This window comes from Populus euphratica, unplaced genomic scaffold (assembly GCF_000495115.2).
Source record: "Populus euphratica unplaced genomic scaffold, PopEup_1.0 scaffold147.1, whole genome shotgun sequence".
In the NCBI taxonomy this organism is placed as follows: Eukaryota; Viridiplantae; Streptophyta; class Magnoliopsida; order Malpighiales; family Salicaceae; genus Populus; species Populus euphratica.
Window position 1 is genome coordinate 267,025 of NW_011500032.1, and position 18,413 is coordinate 285,437.

Sequence of the window (18,413 nt, forward strand, 5' to 3'; positions counted from 1 at the left end):
GTGCGTGAGCAGTTCACTCACGCCTGTTGGTAAAAATTAAAAAACAATGGCCAGCCGGGTCAAGCTTGTGACCCGGCTAGGCCTGCTGGGTCCAGCCCAACTCTATGGGTTGAGCTGGGCCTAACTCAACAAAAAATAAAAATAAAAAATATAAAAATAAAAAATATGAAAATAAAAATATGTATGCATGAATAAAAATAATATAAATTTATTGGTTTATTCACTGACGCGAGAGTCAGGAATAAAAATACCAATTTAAATTTATATTATTTTTATTCGTTGTATTTTATTTTATTTAGCTAGAAAAATAAAAAAATATGTGCACGCGTAAAAAAAATTTACTTTTATTTATTTATTCACTGATACTAGAGTTAGGAATAAAAGAAAAAAAAGATGATTTAAATTTATTTATTTTGATGCCTACGTAATATTTACCATCGCCAAAGTTGGAAATATCCGTAATTGAATATTCACTGGCGCCAGAGTCAGGAATATTACACACAAACAATCATAGTATAAACCAACAAAAAAAAATGTTAGCAATTAAGGACAAAGATCAGCAATGCAACCTGCCTTAGGTAAGACGTTTAAGGGGTGATAATATCTTTCCTTTTACGTAACCAATCTCGAACCATAGAATCTCTGTTGACCAGTTAGGGTTCCTAATAACCATAATACTAGGTGACGACTCCTTAAACAAAGAATATCCTCATTAAAGAACAGGATGCCAGAAATCCGTTCTTTCCAAAGATTTAAGAAATTTTTAAGGCCGTCATGATGTCGGGTGCGACAAAATGGACAATTGTAAGTTCTAGAAAAGATATGGAACGATCAAAACTAATCAGCTCCTTAAAAATACGATAAGAGAAGATCTAACTATTTAATCGAGCTCAAATTTTTATAGATAATTTTATAGGAATTTTTTTTAGGACAATCACTATATCACTAAACAAATCGTCAGATCTTCCAAAATCATGTTTTGAGCACTGTAGCTCATGATATGGTAGTATTTAGTATTTCTACTATGTTTTTTTTTTATATTCTATATTTTAATTCAAATTTTAATTTATTTTTTTATGTTTTCAGATTCTTAGTTGTTTTTTCAAGGAGGTTAAGTTTTCTAATCTATTTAAATGTCTTATAACCTTTTAAGAAAGCACCCATCATATATTTTATTTTTTAAATAATAAAATTATAAATTTAGAGTTTATATTTATAATTCTCTTAGGACATTAAATTTTTATGTCTTTTACTTATAATTTTGTTGTTGTTATTATTGAGTGTAGCTCTTGCCTGTATCAATACCCCTTACTTATATATTCATTAACAATATTACTTGAAAATGTGATAATACTATATCATTTTCAATACTTGTTTTGCTATTATTTACCTAGTTTATTGTAGCTATAAAAATGTTTATTAATCAATTCAATAAAAAATTAAATTTAAATATATTATCCAAATTATTAATTAAAGGTTGTTAGATGTGGGTGAAATTATTATTCCCATGTAATACCTTCACACTTCAAAAAAAAGGTTTAATTGTATTTATAGTCATTGTATGAAATACTCTTGAATTTTTCTTAATATGTGCCTTTTACATATTTTTTATTTAACTAGGTCCTTTTAAGCTATAAATTTTTTGTAATATGATACGTTTAATCATATGTTTTGTTTTTTGATTAATGTGAGTATCCTGATCAGCTTGCGCATATCTCAACTTATTCCATAAACCCTGAAATTAACGACTATATAAATCTCTAGTGGCCCTGAGATTTGTAGGATTCGAACTAGTGATCTCTGGGGAGTAAACTTAGGACCTGATCAATTGAGCTACACCTCTTAAAGTTTAATTATCTATTTTTTAATTAAATGGACCAGATGATATTTTCTCACATACACCCTTGACCAGGTGTTATTAATCATTTCATCATCTATTAATCAACTGATTTAAACTGGATAGGTGGATTGTGTTTTGCCGTGGGTGGGATAAAATAAAATTTTAAACAAAAAAAAAGATGTTCATACGTTATTAGCATGTTTTGAAAAGTATGACAAATTTACGATTTAGATCATAGACCAAACATGATCCAATAAATTGATTTTCTTTTATTATATAATAAAAAATCAAATAAAATAAATAACCTAAATTTAAAAAAAAAATATAAATGGACTAAAGCAAAGTGATCTTGAGCTTAAGTCACACATGTGTACTCGCTCAGCTAGGCTCAAGCTCATTTATGAATTTTGATAGAGAATATCTAAGAAAACAAAGGATATGTTATTAACTTATTATGTTACTAAAATATAATAAAAATCATAAAAACAAATTTAGATTTTGTATTGAAAAGTGTACGTGAGACTTGCTAGATATAATAAGAAAATCCTCTATTTACAAAGAAAATAAACTTATTGGGTAAGTTAAATGCAAACTTCGACTTGAGTTGTTACACTAAAATAACTTTATAAAAAGAAAATTAATAAAAATAAATAAAATACAGTGTCCAATTCCTAACAATCTAAATATAAAAAGATGAAATTAAAAAAAATAATGAAAAGAAAAAATACAAGCAAACCATTGTAAGTTTATTAAACTCCATGAGTTGGATAATGTGAATAGCATATCCTAATAGAAGAGGGGGAAAATATGAGATTTAATTCTAAAACTAATTTAATGTTGAAATAAAAAAAAACCAATCTTAAAAAAAAAACAAAAAAAAAATCCTAATTGATCTAAGCTAACATGCCAAACTCGTGATATAAGTCATGAGACTAAGATAATCTCATAAAAAACAAAGAAAATCACGAAACTAATTTTTTAATAAACTTAATGTTAAAGGATGAGATTGAAAAAAAAAATGTAATTTTTTTTTAAAAAAATACTGATATCAACTCATGTTATCCTTTTAAATCTATGATCTAGATTATAATATTAAAATTACCCCATAAAAAAATAACAAAACTAAGGTTATGATATTGTTGTTTCTTTTACATGGCAACACAAATTACAAAGAGAAGTAAGAAAAAAAAAAGGAGAAGAACAAAAAAAAGCCTCACTGCGTTTCCATTGTATGTTATAACCCTCTTTAACCTTACTTTTCAACATATTTTTATTTTAAAAAAATATCTTTTCAGTACAATTTAGTTAATATATAATATTTTTGGCATTTTGGCTTATTTTATTGTGCGATGAGTTTTTATAAAAAAATAAAATGATAAGCAAAAGAAAAAAGAGAGAGAGACGAAGACAAAAGCATTTGGTTTAGGCAATCCCATGTATAACAAATACATTTTATTTTTCAAGAAGCACTAATTTTAGATTTTTTTTTCTTTTTTCTTTTGCCTTTTTAAACTTATAGCTCACCTCAATAGCCTCTCTCTTCAATTTCTTTCGAGCCTGTCATTGATTCTCGACTACATGTAAAAGAAATAGAAACATCTGTAGCACATGCCAAGCTACATGTCAAGTATTAATAGTAAATCATATGTGTAGAGACCATATTAAGACATTATCTTGAGTTGAGGGACCAACCAAATAAAAAAAAGAATAGAAGGGCCATATTAAGTAAAACATAAGAGCATAGGGACCAAATAAAATACCATTAACCCCCTTTATTTTATTTTATTTTTAAAAACCCACCTAAATAACACACCCCAAAACGCCCATTTCCTTTCAATTTTCATTTTCAACTGCTTAGCGCGCTTCTTAACTACCTTTTTTCTCGCGCTCTCTCTCTCTCTCTCTCTCAGGTATATTTCTCTGCTGCCTTCATTGTCTAGCTAAAAGTATCTCTTGTTTCTTGAACTGATTAATTCAACATCAATGATTTTATCTTTCAGTTCTTATCATTTTTCTTTCTTGTTTTCATCATCAACGTTCTCTTTTCTTTTGTTATATAATATATGCTATTTTCCTCAGTTTCTTTAGGGTTTACGTTACTGATTCTTGAACTTTGTTTTTGGTGAATGCAACCAAGAACTGATATAATTTCACTGTTCCAATGTTTCTTTACCATTTTTGTCTGGTTTAATGAAATGGGTCTTGGTCAAGTTTCTTTATTTCTTGTTGTTTCCTGGTTTCTTTGCCTATAAAGAAATGGGTTTGGTTTAGTCTCTCGGTTAAATTGCCTTAGTTTCTTTATTGGTTTCATTGTGTTAATTTATAGATAATTATGTCGGATTTCACATTGTATATGGATTATGCTGAGTTTCTTTTGATCTTATGTTATTTTTGCATAATAGGTTTTTGAAAAAAATATCACATTCTATTGTTAACTTCATGTTAGATCAGAAAGCTTTTGTTTTGAATCTCCATTCTGTTTTGCCTTTTGCCTTTTGCCTAGTTGGTTGTTGTTTTATACTCTTGTCTTTGATTTCGTGTTGTATTGCGGCCAATTCTTAATTAGTACTGCATTGGTTGCAGAATTCTAACGTTGGAGTTGGTTATTTTTGTGCCTTAAAATATGTTGTTTTGTTGAAAATCTTGTAAAGATTGCACATTTAGGAGCTTTGATTAGATAATGTGAATTGTGCTATCGGTGGTGACATATACTGTCTCATGTGTTTGGACTGGCTTTATTAGATATCAAGTGCAAAAGAGGAGCAACGGGTTGATTCTTATGGTTGCGCTGGTATTGCAAGGGGATGTGATATTGATTCTCCATGTATGGAGCATGCTGAAAAGAAGAAGATGAATAAAATGAAGACTGTGTCAGCCAAGAGGGAGATTGATAGTCCGTCATCAAAAAGTGATGAATTTCCAAAGCAAGATGTCTCCTTGACATCTGAAGGTTCCGTTTGTACAACTGAAGCTTTATTTGATTACAGCAGTAAGGATACAATCTGTTTTAAGGGTTTAGATCTGGGCAAAAAGGGTACTGAAGGAGCAGGCAGCAACCATATTACCAGGAATTTAGAGGAAGCTTGTAAGACCATGGACATTAAATCTTACTGCAAAGTTTGTGGCAGTCGAAGTACCAAATATGGCTGCCAGTGTTTTAATGTCGACAATGTTGATGTTATGGTAAAATCTGATGTTGCAAACAATGGCTATCACCAACAAATCTGGAGGGCAAAGAAAAATAGTCCATTGAACTGGCAGAAGAGGCAGAGAATTTTCAGGGAGGGTAAGTTGCATTGGGAAAGTAGATTGGATTGTGCAAACATGAAGGAGCATATGAGCTTGCGAGAGAGAAATTTCTGTTCACGACAAAACTCATTTGCTGATAAAGGGTTGCTACCCACACCCATGGTTTCTTCTGCTGGGCACAGCAATGCTGCCTGTGTAAGCAACAGGATGGCAAATGCAGAGAGAAAAATGCACAGGGGATTCAATAGTGAAGTATTTTTTCAAAATGACTGGGTCCCTAAGCATAGGTTGAATGGGAATCATTCTCAATACTTTTCACAGTCAAATCAAGCCCAGGAAATTGAGTGTAACAAATCAAGATTGCTTTCTCATTGTACATTTGAGTATGATAGAAACCACAGTAGAGGAATAGGATGTGGAGGTTATGGCCAAACTTTCTCTAGGCCTATTTTCACTCATGGTTCATGCTGCTTAAATCCATCTTCAGCTGCTTCTGCTCATATACATCAAAGATTTACTAGGTTTATTCCTAGGATGAAACATGTGACAGAGAGGTGTTCCGATACTTCTGTAGATGGTAAACTCCATTCGAGATTGATATATTACAATCAATACAGAGAAAGGCATTTTATTCCTCGTGGAGCAAAAGCAATGTGGGTTCCTGTTTGTACCAAGGATTCAGTGATGCCAGAGAAAACTTATCCTGCTAGTGTTTGTGATTCTTATGATATCCTGCAATTTTCATGCAATGAGCTGCCTGATAGCCATTCAAAGGGAGATGTGGTTCCTTCATGTGTTTCTTCTTCTTTAAATGATTCTAAAAGCTCAAGCTTGACATCCAGTCACAGAAAAACCTCTGTTGAAGGGGAAGCCCCAAAATCTGAAGAGTTTTCTGCAGAAGCTCAGAAAGTTGAAAGTGCTATGGAAGATATGGCATGCACTGAAAAATCCAGAGGTGTCTCTCAGTTCATTGGGTCACAAGTGAGAAATGAAGAATCAAATGCTGCTCAAAAACTGCAACTAGAATATCAGAGTACATTGGGCCATCCAATAGCAGAGTTTGAAAGATTCCTTCACTCTGCTGCTCCTGTTATCACTTCCCCTTGTATATATAAAAATGAGCTGTCAAATAGTTCTCTTCATTCGACACAGATACCAATTACATCACTTCAGGCTGTTTGGAAGTGGTATGAGATGCCTGGGAATTATGGGTTAGAAGTCAAGGCAAGAGATTCTCAAAGTATAAATGGTTTGCTTGCTGGATCGACATCATTCTGCGCATATTTTGTTCCTTTCCTTTCAGCTGTTCAATTATATGGTTACCCACATCTCTCAGATGCTTGTCCAGAGGATCTGCACACAAACCCTGAACTCATTTTCGAATTTTTTGAATCTGAGATGCCACATGTTCGAAAGCCTCTTCATTTAAAGTTAGTTTTCTAATTGCTATTTTCAATCTTGTCTATGCTATTATTGCTTTCATCTGGAAGCAGCAACTTTTTATAAGTTCCTGTGAACTTCTTCAAACGCAATCAGTTAATTAATGTGGATGCTACTCGGAACCATCAGCAAATGTGGCTAGCTAGTTTTCCTTGTTTAGCTCCTTTTCTGCAATTTTCTATTGACAGAAATTGCATTCAAAGCTACTATGGTCAGACAACAGCATGCCTAATTAGAATATTCTTTGATATGCAATGTCATGTCTACGTGATGAATGGATGATTTATAGCTGATGCCAAATCACTGAGACTTGAGGCTTTTTTTACTTTAGAAACGATCATTTAATTTGCCTCACTTTTGGTTGCTTTCCTCTTCTTGAACAAACATCCTGTTTCCACACTCCACTACATCCCCAAAAACCTTCCAGTGAGATGCAACTGATCTTGTGTTATAATTGCAGAATCAGGGATCTCATCAGTATCGGAACTTCTAATCTTCAAGTGTTTGGTGATCCATCAAAGCTAGAATCTATGAACCTGCATGATCTACACCCTGCTACTTGGTGAGAACAGACAAAATCATATAGTTCTTGTTATCTTTATTGCTCATGCAAGGGCTAACTTTTATCATATTCATCAATTCTGGATAAATGATTTCAGGTTTTCAGTTGCATGGTACCCTATATATCGAATTCCAGAGGGAAAGTTCAGTGCTTCATTCCTGACTTACCATTTATTAGGTCAATCAGTTGTGCAAAGCATTCCAATTGATTCACTCAGTAAGATGTTTCAGATTGTCTTCCCAGTGATAGGATTACAAAACTACAATACACAGGTAAACTACTATACAATATGAACTCAAAACATTCTGATGATTTAAGGTCCAGATTGTACTTCTACATGTAGAAATGATTGCAGTCAGGGATTCATGTCATTACTTCATCTGATTTTCCATGGTCTTCATTTCTGAACAATGACATGGTCATTTTAAGTAGTTGATGAGAATTTGGTTGAATTGCTTGTATCGAAAGACAAGATTGATTGACATGTGGTCTGATAACGTTCTTTTGTGTATAAGGTGATTAGTTCTTTTATATTGTGTAGTTTCGGTTTATGATACTTGTCTTTGGTATATGATAATGCTCTAAGAATGGTGTATTTTGGTGGGAGCCTACATTCCCAATCTGCCAAGACTTGTATGGAAGAGGCTGATTGATACCTCACATTCTTGTATCTGTAGGGCGAATGCTGGTTTGATCTCAGAACACCTGATGAACCTTCTTCAAGAAAAACCATCAGAGCTAGAACTGCTGCAATTCTCTGTGAAAGACGCAGAACACTGGAGGAAAATGCCTCACTTCTCTCTAGAGGAACAGTTACCAAGGATAAAGCCAAGGGGGTTAATCAGCATCCAGATTACATGTTCTTCACTTCTCGGAAGAGCTAGGTTGCTCCTTCCCGCATCACATCTGACACTGTACTGATTTCTGGAAAACAAAAGGCATCATGTTTGTTTAGCAGAGATTTTCCACTGTAACTGTAGTTGATTTCCCTATAACATGCAGTTTAGCATAGATTTTCCACTGTAAAATTAGAAATCACTCTCCATTTCGAGTGGCTTTACATTCCAAAACTTTTTCCTGATTGAATAATACCTGCTGTATATTGCATCTCCATTTGCCGCAAACATATGATGTTACTGTGTCTGTATTCCACCCATCTTATATCTCTTTTCCTATTTCCCTCAATTTCTTTGCCCCTGATAGCATGCTGATGCCTTGCCTCATAGGTCTTCTGATTGTAAGTGTTGAAAAGATAATACATTTAGTAAATCAAATTGTTAAATTTGTTCCACTTTAAATTTGAAGCCCATTTCTAGTCATGTATTCCGGGTCAATGCCTGTCAATTGAGGGCATCTTCCTTTCAATTCTTGATTGTTCTTGTTCACCCTGTATTGCACTTAAAATGAGTGGAATACGAATGCTTTGTAGACTAATTCACAAGGTGCGAATGATATGCATGACCTGAAATGAAAAGGCTAGAGTGTCTTCTGTTCGGAAGTCTGTAGTCATCAGAAGAAGCCAAATCCAATGCCATTGCTGATTTTTAAGGTCTTCTGCTGCACACACACACAACAGATTCTTGGTCCCAAGTCCTGGCTCTCTTCAACTCAGATAACCTATTTTTAACTCTTTAAATTCCAAGAAAAAAAGAAATGGAATTCTTCTTACAGGCATTTGGGTGGGATAGACTTTTAATGTTAGAATCATCATAGGTGTGTGTTAGGACCATCCAAGTCTTTTCTCATTAGTGTGCTGGAACCACTGCAGACCAAATATTAGATCATTTGGGTTCAGGGCAAGTTCAGGTCAAGAGAAATTTTATGGTGCGTGGGGAGGAAATAATAGTATCTTATTAGTTATTTTTTGGGGTTAATTTTATTTAGAAGAGAAAAATACTAAATAGAGATTATTTTATTTTTATTTTTGTGGGTCATATATTTTATTTTTGTTCTTTTCTTTATGTTTATTTCTTCAAAATAGATTCAAAAGAGTAACTAATATAATATTATTAATTACTTTTTATTTATCATAAAATTCCTTTTAGATTTCTGAAATGAATGAAAACTATGCTTGAAAAACATAAAAAAAAAAATCTTACGTATATTTGGTAAAAAGAAAAAAAAAACCCTAGCAATGGATATTTTCACTAAAACTCAAAAAGAATGATTTTGAGATAAGATTGTCGATCCTGAGAAAAGTTTTAAAGGTCCTGAAATAATTTGGCAAAAAAGAACTATGTAGGTTAATCATACAATCTTTTGATTGTATTTGTTTGGTATTTATCTTAATTTATTTTTTCTTTGTGTACATATTATAATACAAAGAAAAATGAATAACTAAAAAGCAAATATTAATTCAAATATCTAAGTTTAGTGTTTAAGTAAGTAAATAATGGTTTTAATTAAAAAAAACTTGGCCAAACTTGGCTAACCAAGTTGACTTGGAAAACTAGGCCAAAAATCTAATTTGGGTTCTTTTTCAAATTAAATTATTAAAGATATTAACTTGAAAAATATTAATTGACTTAATTATGTTTTTAGTGACTTGATTGATTTGTTAAACTCGGTTTAAACCTAGTTGAGTCAATACCAAGCAATTGTTTTTTTTAAAGAAAAAAATAAAATGATATATTTTAATAAAAAATAATTGAATTGGGTTGATTTGGTGACACAAAAACATTTTTCAAGTTATACTTTTAAAGATATTGACTTGATGAATCTTGATCGACTTGATTATGTTTTTAATGACTCGATTAACTCTGTTAAACTCAGTTTTAACCTAGTTGAGTCAATACCAGATAATTTTTTTAAAAGAAAAAAATAAAATGATATATTTTAATAAAAAATAATTGACATGGATTGATTCAATGAAATGAAAACCTAGGTCCTTTTTAGACCAATTTTTGATAGATTTGATAATTATGCTTTAAGAACATAAAAACTTTCTATATGATTCAAAGCTTGTCACTAACTCAAATGAATATTGATCAATTATAAATAACTTAAGAATCAGCTTACAAATAATTTAGACAATTAATAACATGGCTAGAATAGATTTAGAAGAAAACATATAACTAAAATAACTTTTTGTTTTAAAGGATGTGGTAATGATGATTTCTATGTTTTATTAAATATAATCAACACTTTCCTTAAATCTCTGAAACTAATGAATATTTTAAAATTCTTAATCTTCTTGAAAAACTAGATAGTGACTCTATTTTTCTTATTTTCCTTTTAAATTGTAAATGTGATATTGGAAGCGAGCGTCCAAGGCTAGGGTTTTATGAGTAGTGTTGGTTGCTAACCTTTTGTATATGTTTTGAGGCGTGAGACTTAGAAATGGGCTCGTGTCACCAATAACAAAACCATGAAGGTGGTAAAGCTCAAAACGGGCAATATACGACTAGTTGGACTGGGCTATTACTTTTGGTATCAGAGCCGAGGATGACTCATCTTAAAGTGGGGGGGATTGTGATATCCCACATCAAAAGCACGCGTCCAGAGTAAGGACATTATGAGTAGTGTTGGTTGCTAACATGTTGTACGTGTTTTGGGGCGTCAGTTCGGAAGTGGGCTCGCGTCACCAAAAACAAAACCGTGAGGATGGTAAGGCTCAAAACGGACAATATACGACATGTTGGGTCGAGCTATTACATTAAAGGTCTCATTATTTATGTCAAGTGCAACATGGATAATGGTAAGCCTATAAAGTGAAGAGAACCAATAATCTGGTAACCTTATAGACCTAGAAATCATTGTGTCAACGTTGAGTAGAATCAATGGCTCCTATTCCCACAAGCACATCCATCTTTCCCTCTTTTCCTTTAAATAAATGGATTGAACTTAGTGGGTGTTGCTGCTGCAAAAAAAAAAAAAAGTTTGTTATTGCCCTTGAAGATCTGGACCCGAATAGCTCATTTCTCTAAAACAAATGGATTGAATTTGGTGATGGTGATGGTGATGCTGCTTCTACTGCAAGAAAGAACGTTTACTATTATTCTTGGAGATCTAGATCTCACAAGCTCTTTTCTTTTAACTTTCTTCTCCAACTAACTCCTTTTTGCATTTACTAATGTCACCATGGACTCTCTTATTCTTGATTTCTTCTTTTCTTCTTTTCTCCCCTCTCTTGGTTTCTTTTATTTTCTCTTTCTCTCTTTGTGTTTCTTTATTACCATTCATTGTTTCTTTGTCTCTCTTTTATAAGCCTTAAGGAAAAACCTAGAACAACCTCCCTTTACAAAATCCTAAACTTTAGTTCTCCACCACTCATCCTAGTTGTTCAACTCTCCATATATTACATGCTAATCGAGAATATATGCTAATCGAGTTGTTTATGTCCTATATCTATAACAAGATTCAAGGCATGAAGGGAGTATCTTTTTTGTGGTTTAATTATAACATGTTTCGCACCTAATATCACGACTATCTTGAGAGAGAAAATTAATGACCTAGTTCCTTAATAGAAAAAGGTCTAGTTCTAATATTTTTAAAGAAGTTACAAGTTAGTATTATAATCATTAAAAATTCTAATTAGTCTTTAAAGATATGTGATAAGAGGTTACTTATGTTAGAATAAAAATATTATCAATTTTAAAATATTATATCTTAAGTAAGCTATATTATTGGTCTTATCTTAAATTGCTAATGGTCTATTATATTTAATTTACCAATGATCTATTTATGTGGTAACAACAAATCTAATGCATTGAGTTAAACCTTGATTGTTAATTCAAGTCTAATCATTATAAGATTTGGTCGATTTCATCATTTTTAATTACTTAATGAATTGGCATGTCTAAAATAAGTCATTTCATATCACAATCTAAGTCATGCATATGAATGACACATTACGCCTATATTGGGTTCATTAAATCCAATCTAGACCCAAGGAAAGATCTATGGAAAGAATCTTGAAAAGGTTCATCTAACCTATGATATTTTAATATTTTTTATTTTGATGTTAATGACTACTAGATAAAAAAAATTATTATTTAAAAATTAAAAACAATATACTAATTTTTTTAATCATTAAAGCGAGTCTATTATATCAAATATTACTGGCAACTAATAAAATATTTTTTTTACATGAATTTTTTTATAATATTTTTTTAAGCATTTTGAAGGCTTCTAACCTGTATAGTAAGTGAAGAATGGAATTTGACCTCCTTTGTCTAACATGTTTAAAGTATTTCACTCATATTTATTGAGTCTATATGAGTTACATTGAGTCAGCTCAATTCACTCACAAAAATAAAAATAATGTGTTGTGAAAATAATTATCAAATTTATTTATAAATAAAGAGAATAAAAATAATATGATAATTTTTTTAAATTCACAAACAATTAAAAATAATTTCACAAAGCACACAAATGATGTTTAAAAAAAACGTTATATATGTTTTTGTTTGTTTTTTATATGAAAACACTCCTGAAAAAATCAACATCTACACCCGCACGCACCTACAACTCACTGCACGACAAATCAAACCAACAATCTTCCCACGCATTCACACAATCATCCTCATCATCATCAACCCAACATCTCAACAATTCATCCAAACATCAACATTAATAATACATCTCAACAATTCACTAGAAGAAAAATTATCCAAAGTAGGAAATCGACCTTCCTGATGACTACAAATCGGCTGGAGGAGCTGTTGGAACCTCTGGAACAGCAGTGGAAGACTCTGTAAACAGTGGCGTTGCGTCAGCTCCTGTTTGAGCTTCTTTCCTACATCCAAATGGAAATGGGTCTCCTGCTGTGTATTAAGGACGAAATGATGTACCTTTAATCCAAACTTGGTGATATTTAAATATCGCTTAGACTGGCTTTGGAGTTGACAAAACAAAGATTCTGTTGCTGCCACCAGGAACATTCACTATCGAGGCTTTTCTGCTGATGCTGGTTCGGGGGTTTCCTGATCTTATTTTTAGATGAAATTCGACTGAGATGATTATGGATGTGTTTGAGATATTCTTGTGAGATTTGGTAGTCTTTAGATTAGGTTCGGGCAGATTTTGGAATTGGATAACCGAAGGTGTGCTGCTGCATCCCTGGAGACGTCTGCTGCTGGAGCTTCTGTTTTCACATCTGTGCAGGTCTGTTATTAAGGAATTCCGGGATGGAATTTTTTTGAGATGTTGGAATAGATGAGAGGCCAGGAATAGTTGCTTGGGCAAGAACGGTGGCCTTTTCGAAGATGAGAGCAGAAAATGTGAAACGGTTTTTTGCGGAAATCAGAAGGCTGCAGTGAGGGAACCTTGGAGAGATTTTGGGAAATTAGAATTGGAGAAAATCGTGGTTCATGGGAGTGAAGAGCTGTTGCACAGTTGCTATCCTGGTGAAGTTTACTGCAGCAGCTGCTGTCTTCAGGTCTGTTCAAGGTTCATACTGAGATTATCTCATGCATGTCAGGAAGCTTAGATAAAGATTTCAGAATTTTTAGAGCTGGGAAAGGTTGTGTGTTTTTTGTGCTGAGTGTTGGATAGGAAGATTAGTCGATGGACATTTGCAAGGGAGAAGTTCGCCCCCCATCAAAAGAATGGCTCCCCTTCTGCTTAGCCTTTTTACCCTAAAAAACGCTGGCCCTCCCTTCTTTATCTGCTTCTTTCAGCTCCTCCTCTATTATTTCTCTAACTCCCTTGTTTTTTCTTTTTTCATTTTTCCTTTTGGTGTTCGGTAGTGTGGTAGTTTTCATAACCCAAATTTTGACCTATTTTCTTTTAATTTAATTATAATTGCAAGCGGAGGACGAAAAACAGAGAGAGCAAAATGAACCAGAGCTGTCCATGAAGAAATCACAGCAAAACGAAAAAACCATACAGAGAGAGTCAGAGAAAGAGAGACCCAGAGGACGAAAAAACACAAGAAAAAAAGGAAAACAAAAAAGAAACAGAAACCAGAGGAGAGGAGAAAGACTAGAGAGAGACAAAATTAACACAAACAGAGGTGGGGAGAGAAGGATTGCTCAACCAGGCACAATCGCCTCACATCTTCATCTCCAGCAAAAATCCCACCAGGTGAGTTTTTCTTCCCCTGCCAGTTATAATTACCTGTTACTGATACAAGCATGCGTGAATAATTCACGCATGCCTACTGCTTTAGCCAGCCTGGTCACTGGTTGGGTCACTGTTGACTGGATCAAGCACAGCTTGTACGGATAGACAAAATCTAACCTGAAAATAAAACTGTTGATACCGGGCTGGTATTGACCTCAAGCCTAGCCGATTCATTTTTCTAGTTTAAGGTTTTTCCTTGATTTTACCTTTTTGTTTTTGATATTTAACCATATATATCTTTCAAAGATATCAGAAAATTTTAAAAAAATCTAGGGATTTTATTTATGGGTTTTTATGATTTTATTTAGTATTAAATTATAAATTTATATTGTAAAATACAAATACAAGTATGCAATATATATTTACCTTTTTTTTCTTTCTCTAAAAAAATAAAAAAATATATATATTTTTGCTTTTAATTCAAATTTTACTAGTTATTCACTAAAATGAAATTAAAGTTAAGAATATCATTTTTTTTGTTATATAATATTTATCAATATTAAAATTAAAAGTATTACTAATTGAATATTTACTAACATGTAATATAATTTATTTTAGATAAAATATTTAAAAAATAATAATAACTTTACTTTTATGTATGCAATTATATACTATAAAATCTTTTACCAGTTGGAAATGTTTTGTGACTATAATATATGACGATTTTTTAAATTATATATTTTTTTAAAAAGAAATAAATTATTTGATATTTTTTTCCTCAAAATTTTCATATTATTGTGATGTTGGATGTGATATTAGTTGTTGCTTTTTAAAATAATTTTTATTAAAAAAATATATTTAAATAAAATTATTTTATTTTTTAAAATTATTTTTAATATCAGTACATTAAAATAATATAAAAATAAAAATAAAAATAATGTCTTAAAAAATATCTTAAATGAGAGTTTCGTGTGCCAACCACCTCCGTTTTCATTTGCCCCTCGATCATTTTCTTTCATGTTTCAAAGTCTTCATGTTTCTCCGCCATTCCCCGCTTCACCTTTCTTTCTTTCTTTCTTTAGTCCCATATTTTACGCATGGTTTCATGCCATGATTCATGCTTGTCTCCTCTCTTTTTTAGTCCCTCAATTTTATTCTTTCATTCATTCTAGTCCTCCTCTCATTTCAATCACTCTTTTTTAATTTTTCTCGAAAAATATCGTCAAAGTTAAAGATTACAAAAATAGCACCATAGCGTTGAAAATACTTTTTTATTTTTTTCTTCAAAAAATATTAATAAGAAAAAAATAGTAAAAAAATCAGAAAATGGGTATATGAATGGCCGAAAGCGCGTTATGTTAGAGTTTTCTCTTTTTTGAATTTTTGGAAAATCTCTAGAAAATGGGGTAAAAAGGTGGGATATGACATCGGGTACAAGAAACGGATGATTGTGTCTGTGGCTTGATTCTAGCCACAGTAAATATGGAGCAAGGACTGTTGTTTTCTGTGGTAGAGAACGTACAACGTTCGTAGCAAGCAACAAGGCTTGAAAGAGGCGTCCTTTTGTGGTTAAATGTACAGCAGTTGCCTGGGCTGCAAGGGTGTATTTTTGACGTGTTTCTACAGCCAAAAAATAAAAAAAAGGGGTGCCATGGCTTTTTGACGCGTTTCTACAACAAGGATCCATCACTTTTCATATCGGAATCGGTTTCCGAAATGTTGAGCTTAACCCCATTAAAACAAATGCCAAGCAAATTCACATAATAGTCGAAGGAGGTTCGAACCGGTAGTAGTTTGTGGATATTTTGGTGGCCTTGCATCTTTATCAAACCTTGAACAGATATTATAGGTGTTATTTTCTTTGATTGCAATATGAGAATTCCCATCACTCTCAAGTAATCTATTTGTGCCAAGAAGGATTGATCAGGACCCCTTCCTAACTCCACTAAATGGGTTTGAAATATTCATGGTAGCAAGAAGAGAAAATTTAATGTTCCTAGTCCCAAGATAATGTTTTCAAGAGCTTGTAGCTTGCCATTGCTAGAAGATGAAGTGAGAGTTTCAGTCGAAAGAGTACCACTTGTGTAGGGGCCTAGACCAAGGGTTTTGTTGAAGGTGCATGAGCCGGCGGGATTGCGTTGGTTTTGCTAAAGGCTTGTAAAATGTGGACCGAATATCAGAGTAGAAAGGATCTTTCTGAAGGAAGCAGACACGTTGCTTTTTTCTTTGCGACCATCGCAATTAATGGATCCATGAAATATCACTACCAGTGTCAATGCGAAAATACTATGATTTGAACTTTTCAGCATTAGGAGATATTGCATTGAATGTTCCAAAGCCATATCATGCTTGTGGACGAGAGTTGTCTGATTGTGCATGCCATGTATATATAATCGATAATGATCCATTCTTTTCATAGCAAACACTTCGGTGATGTTGTTGGTGTAATGAATGAAAAGGTAGCTTGTGGACTAGGAATGCTTAATCTGTTACCTCTTTTACGAAGATGATGTTTCATAATAGAATTTTGTTGTCTTTTCTTTTCAGTTTTTTTTTCTTCGGAAGCAAGTTTTTGGATATGTTGTGTGTGGTCCCGCACCATGTGATAGTGGGACCACAACATTTATTGAGAAGAGAGGCAGCTGATCACTTTAAAATTAAGTGGTTCAGGTACTGGAAGAATTGAAAATAGAAGAGAGGAGAAGAAAATCAAGAGAGAAAAAGAAAAGAAGAGGCAGCAGAGCAGCCTGCGTTTTTCCTTCGATTTCCAGCTCGTTCACCGTTGGATCGGGCTGATATTTTGACAGCAGCTTCTAGACACGTTGATCTTCATTCTGGACGGTTGGATCGAAGATTGGTGGTGTGGAAGCTGACCATTTTGACAGAAAATAGGGCTGTCAGTTTTGTGAGTTTTTCTCAAATAATTCTTCTTTAATCTTGTTGTAATTCGAGAATAAGTTGTTCTTGATGATATATATGTTATATCCCTTAGTTGAATCTAAGGAAAAATGATTGTGAACCCATTATTTGTTGATAGTGGAAGTTTTTAGGTGGACTACCGTCCTGTGGTTTTTCCCACATTGGGTTTTCCACGTTAAAAAATCTTGGAATTGATTTTGTGATTATTTGCATTATATTTGGTCATTGTTTGATTCTGTTTTACTGCACAAAGAGGGAAAGAATTGGGACTTGTGAATTGTGAATTGTATTTCGCTGAATTGATCTGGGTAAATTGGTGTCCGGTTGTTCCTAGTTTTCCCAACAAAGTGGTATCAGAGCTTTGGTTGTGTAGATTGAATTTCTTGTACAGTTAAAATGGAAAAGGAAGATTCGGGCATGATAAAGCTTACTTCTTCAAATTATTTTCTATGGAAAACAATGATGGAGGATCACTTATATTGCAATGATTTGGCTTTGCCGATTGAATGTAAAGGAATAAAGCCTGATGATATGGATGATGCAAAATGGAATGGGCTTAATAGAAAGGCTACTGCTAATGTTAGAAAATGGGTATCTTCTAAGTCCATTAATCATATTTCTCAAGAACATAATTGTTATACAGTTTGGAAGATGTTGGAAGAAACATTTGCTAAGGAGAGTGCACAAAACAAGGTTTTTGTAATTAGAGACCTTGTGAATTTGAAGTATAGAGATGGAGAAGATGCTTCAGTGCATATAAATATATTCTAAGGGTTCTTGAATCAGTTGTCATTGATGAATCTGGAGTTAGCTGATGAAATGCAAGCACTAATCCTACTGAGTTCATTGCCGGATAGTTGGGAGACTTTGGTGGTGTCACTTAGCAATTCTACTCCGAATGGGAAGATCACTTTAAAAACAGTGAAGGATTGTATCCTCAATGAAGAGAAGAGGAGGAAAGGCACAAGCACTTCTGAGTCCATGCACTTGTTACAGAAAGTCGAGGGAGAAGTCCAAGCAAGTTCTCTCACAGCAAGCAAGATAGAGAATCCAGCAATAAAAAAGGCAAATGGAAGCTAAGAGGAAGATCTCAGTCAAGGAAGGGTTTTAAGTGCTATTATTGTGACAAGCCTAGGCATATACAAAAAGATTGCAGAAAGTATAAAAGAGATAAAAAGGGTAAAGACGAAGACAAGAATAAAGAGAATGGTATAGCTGCAGTTGTATTTGATGGTGATGTTGCCATTATTTGTGATGATGGTTTTGTTAATCTTGCATGTTAGGATACCACCTAGGTTGCAGATTCAGCAGATTCTTACCATGTTACACCCTAACGTGATTTTTACACATCCCACACTGCTGAAGACTTTGGTCAAGTTAGGATGGGAAATCAAGGGA

At 33.0% G+C, this 18,413-nt stretch overlaps 1 protein-coding gene across 2 annotated transcripts; it reads left to right on the forward strand.

The window, feature by feature from the left end:
* Nucleotides 1–3,642: 3,642 nt before the first annotated feature.
* Nucleotides 3,643–8,204, forward strand: LOC105142521 (uncharacterized). Of its 2 annotated transcripts, none has more exons than XM_011050185.1 (5): nt 3,643–3,750; nt 4,424–6,519; nt 6,990–7,091; nt 7,189–7,363; nt 7,769–8,204. In XM_011050185.1, the coding sequence occupies exons 2-5, from the start codon at nt 4,667–4,669 to the stop codon at nt 7,973–7,975; spliced, it is 2,337 nt and encodes a 778-aa protein (XP_011048487.1). In that variant the 5' UTR covers nt 3,643–3,750; nt 4,424–4,666; the 3' UTR covers nt 7,976–8,204. The 2 variants fall into 2 exon arrangements, with proteins under 2 accessions (XP_011048487.1, XP_011048488.1); XM_011050186.1 differs by having other exon boundaries at nt 4,583–6,519.
* Nucleotides 8,205–18,413: the final 10,209 nt, after the last annotated feature.

What these genes read in the sequence shown, in the direction of transcription:
- LOC105142521 (XM_011050185.1), top strand. Translation starts at nt 4,667, where the DNA reads ATGGAGCATGCTGAAAAGAAGAAGATGAATAAAATGAAGACTGTGTCA. An exon ending in CGAAAGCCTCTTCATTTAAA is followed by an intron (nt 6,520 to 6,989) that starts GTTAGTTTTCTA and finishes TTATAATTGCAG; the next exon opens with AATCAGGGATCTCATCAGTA. An exon ending in GATCTACACCCTGCTACTTG is followed by an intron (nt 7,092 to 7,188) that starts GTGAGAACAGAC and finishes AAATGATTTCAG; the next exon opens with GTTTTCAGTTGCATGGTACC.